Raw genomic sequence first — 3,518 nt, forward strand, 5'->3', positions numbered from 1 at the left:
GTAGGTCAGGTGTTTTTTTTTGTGAAGCACGGTAGTTAATATTCATAACTACTGGCAGCCCTGCCACTTGTTACGGTGAAGCCACACCATTGTGTAATTACACAAACTTGTGTAATCCACACCTCTGTACGGTCACACCATCTTGTGTGACCCGCCCTTTCATACAGGGGTACGTGAAATTCCGTTACATCGCGACTCTTTTGAGGATGCTGCTAATAGCAGATTGAGTGATTGCAATGCCAAACTTATAAGTAGCCCATGTCTCAAGCGCACTTTGAATCATCCACTGATTTTGGCCTTTTGATCGCAGAGCTTGAGCCTCTGCGCATTTGTAAAACGTGTGGTGGCATATTAAAAAAAAAAATTACATTTACATTTAATGTAAATGTAATTTTGCAATGCAGAAACAAAATTCGCAAAAAAAACTTGGATAGCTAATAACCTTGACTAATCCATAGATATTGTATCCAATCCATTCAGTAGTTATCCGAGGGACGAATGTATATGACTGTCTGATTGTATCAAGTGTACTTGCACCCTCGTACAGTACGTGTCCGTTACAGTATAATAGCAGAAATTGTTGCTAAGGACCCAGCCGCCCTCCAGCGCGGAGTAACAAACTGAATCCCTCTGTTTTCAATCTCATTAAGTGGGAGCTTCCGCTGTGTAAGGTGAACGGCAGCCCTTTGCAGTGTGATTTAGAAGTATCAATTCTTATTTACATTCAAAAGTCCGTCACTCTCCAAAGCAAAGAAGAACCGACAAGGTACCAATTTGTGGGAGGCTCTCCGTTCCGATCCTGGTAAATCCTCTCTTTGTTTGTTCTATACATTTGTATACATGGACTCGTAGAGTCAAAGCTTTTTGGTGCAAGGTGTACAGCAAACCCGTTGCTGCTCTCTACACCACCCTAAATTCAACATGGAAAACTTTGTGGCTTTGGACCCAAACTTGACCCTTCTTGAAATATATATGATTGGCTTGATGTAGAGCGGGTATTTGTTGTCAATTATGCCCATAAAAAGTAGTCCTGGCGCAAGACTCAAGATAATGCATCCTTGTATTGATATTTGAGGGTAGATCAATCAATATTTTTTCTACCTAGACCGTCAGTTGCTTCAACTGCAAAAATATACTCAAGTCAAAGAATGGGAAAGAATCTCTCTTCACATCATGATTTGATCTTCCCTAGTCCTATTTGGTGCCAAACTGATCCGATAAGTGATTATGGCAGATCTGCAAAAAATGTAAAACTCCTTACATTAATCCCGTAAACGCTCTTTTGGGTTGTTTCACTATTTTACTTATCATCTGAGACACTCTATCGGACAGCTGCTGATCACGCCAAGGCATCAGAAAAGTGCCAAGAAATCTGCAAATTCTCCGATGTGCAGCTCAGTGGAGTTGTAGGACTATCCCGATTTACTTCGCAACGGCGCGCCAAGGATGGGGATGTGCACTCAAGTATGCCATTTTACGTCATGTTGTCACAAAGAAAAGGTTAGGTACAATATGTCACAGACTTGCAAATATGCAATTTGACTGCTACAACCCATGACACCAATCATCATGGCTGTGCACTTTTTTTCTTTGTATCTTCCAACTCATGTGGCTGCACAAGCTTCATGATCCAGAGCATGAAGGGCATGAAAATTGACTCTTATTTATCGTTTCGTCCGCTAAGAATCACGAGACTTTCATTCGCATACTTGACGAGTATCAAGCAAATAAACGATGAAGATCTTTTTGCCAGCTGTCGCTGCTTCCGTGATGCTCACGCTCAATGGTGGTACTGACGCTTTGAACGTCAAAATCCCCGGTGTTAATTACAGCCCATTCAAGGCGGCAGTTACCGCCCCTGACTCCGAAAGGTGCAAGTCTGAAGAGGAGGTGCAGAAGAACTTGGTCGCATTAAAGGAAGTTACGGATAAAATTCGCATCACCTCTCTAGTGGAATGTAACCAAGCTGATCTCGTGCTCCCAGCCGCCAAGAATGCTGGTCTTCGCGTGCAAGTCGGTCTTCGTGTGACCAAAGACCCCTCGACATTCAGTCAGGAGAAAGATAAGCTGCGTAGCATTATCGAGAAGGGTTTGTTTGATGACACCGTTATCGCTGTGTGCGTGGGCAGCAATTCTATTCACGATGGAGAAGTCACCGCTCAAACTATCATCGACAATTTGCTGGAGATTCGTAGCTACTTCCAAAGCCTTGGAAAAAATGTGTCTATCACGACCGCTGATTCTGACATCACATATTCTAAGAGCTCCGTTCTTCGTACCACGGTGGACTTCATGTCAGTAAACTTTTTTGCTATTCGAGAAATTGGCAAAGTAAACGATGCAGCTGCTAGGACTTTGGATCGTCTTAACATAGGTTACTCTGTTGAACCGGCTGTCGAGATTTCGGAGACGGGCTGGCCCTCGAGTGGTTCGGCCCCAAACACTGAAATAGGTTCTTTAGAGGGCCAAACTAGGTTCTTTTCTGACCTCTATTTGGCAACTCAAGCACGCAATGTCACCTTTTACTGGTACACTGGTTTCGACTTGCCACGGGATTCAAACAACTCCACCAGTGAATTTGAGGCCAGCTTTGGGATTTTTGATGAAGACAATACGATGAAGAGCAACTTCCAGCAACTGACTATTTATCCTAAGGAGCCACGTGTTATTCGCAGCAGTGGCGGTTTGCATCTGTCTGTCGATCCTCTACTCGGCAATATTGTGATTATGATGGATATGTCGTCAAACATTCATCAGCAGACGTGGTTCACTGATTCATCCACGCCGTTGGTGCGATCGTTGGCCGGTCGCTGTCTTACTGCAACCCGTGACGTTGATGGTGCCATTGTTCGAGTTGCAATGTGCGATGAGAACGATGCTAGTCAGTTGTGGAGATTTGATCGAGAGACTGGTTGGCTCAAGCATATCGGCTACCAAAACAAATGCCTGGACACGGACCCGGCGCAAAAGAATAAGGTTCAGATATGGACTTGCACGCCAAATAACCCGAACCAGATTTGGTCCGTCCTTCTGCCATACAAGACCTAAGATTTTTTCGCTGAGAGACATCTCGGAGATCCAAGTGCTCGCGTATTGTCTAAAATAAAATTACGTCGACAACCCTTTGTTGTTGTATCAATTTTACCTTCCTTTACGCTCGTACATGCAATAATATGATACTACCTGATTCTAACGCAATTAGTATGTCGCCTACTGTAATTATTAACACAAGTGGAATGAGGTTGGCGCGAAGAATAAGCTCTTATCAACTCCTTCATATCGACTGAAAGATTATCTGTAAGGCTGATTTTATTGTAAGATTTAGTCTAATATTACGATTGGCAAAATTTTTGCCACAAATTTGTTTTGAAAAAAATGAAACATTTCTTTAACTATAGAATAATCATATCTATTTCCATATATGAAAGGTAAAATTTCCTTATATATATGAGAGAATAAAAAAAATGCCCCAACTTTTGCCATATATAAAAAAAATATCCTAACTTTTCAAAAAATAA

The 3,518-nt window shown here is 42.3% G+C and overlaps 1 protein-coding gene across 1 annotated transcript; it reads left to right on the top strand.

Moving 5' to 3' along the window:
- Positions 1–1,734: 1,734 nt before the first annotated feature.
- On the top strand, positions 1,735–3,048 carry PHALS_06112 (Ricin B lectin domain; the record flags this gene model as incomplete). The annotated part of the gene is made up of 1 exon (XM_024719343.1): positions 1,735–3,048. One exon carries the CDS (start codon positions 1,735–1,737, stop codon positions 3,046–3,048), a length of 1,314 nt encoding a protein of 437 aa, XP_024584651.1.
- Positions 3,049–3,518: the final 470 nt, after the last annotated feature.

This window comes from Plasmopara halstedii (genome assembly GCF_900000015.1).
Source record: "Plasmopara halstedii genome assembly, contig: Scaffold_2941, whole genome shotgun sequence".
Taxonomy (NCBI): Eukaryota; Oomycota; class Peronosporomycetes; order Peronosporales; family Peronosporaceae; genus Plasmopara; species Plasmopara halstedii.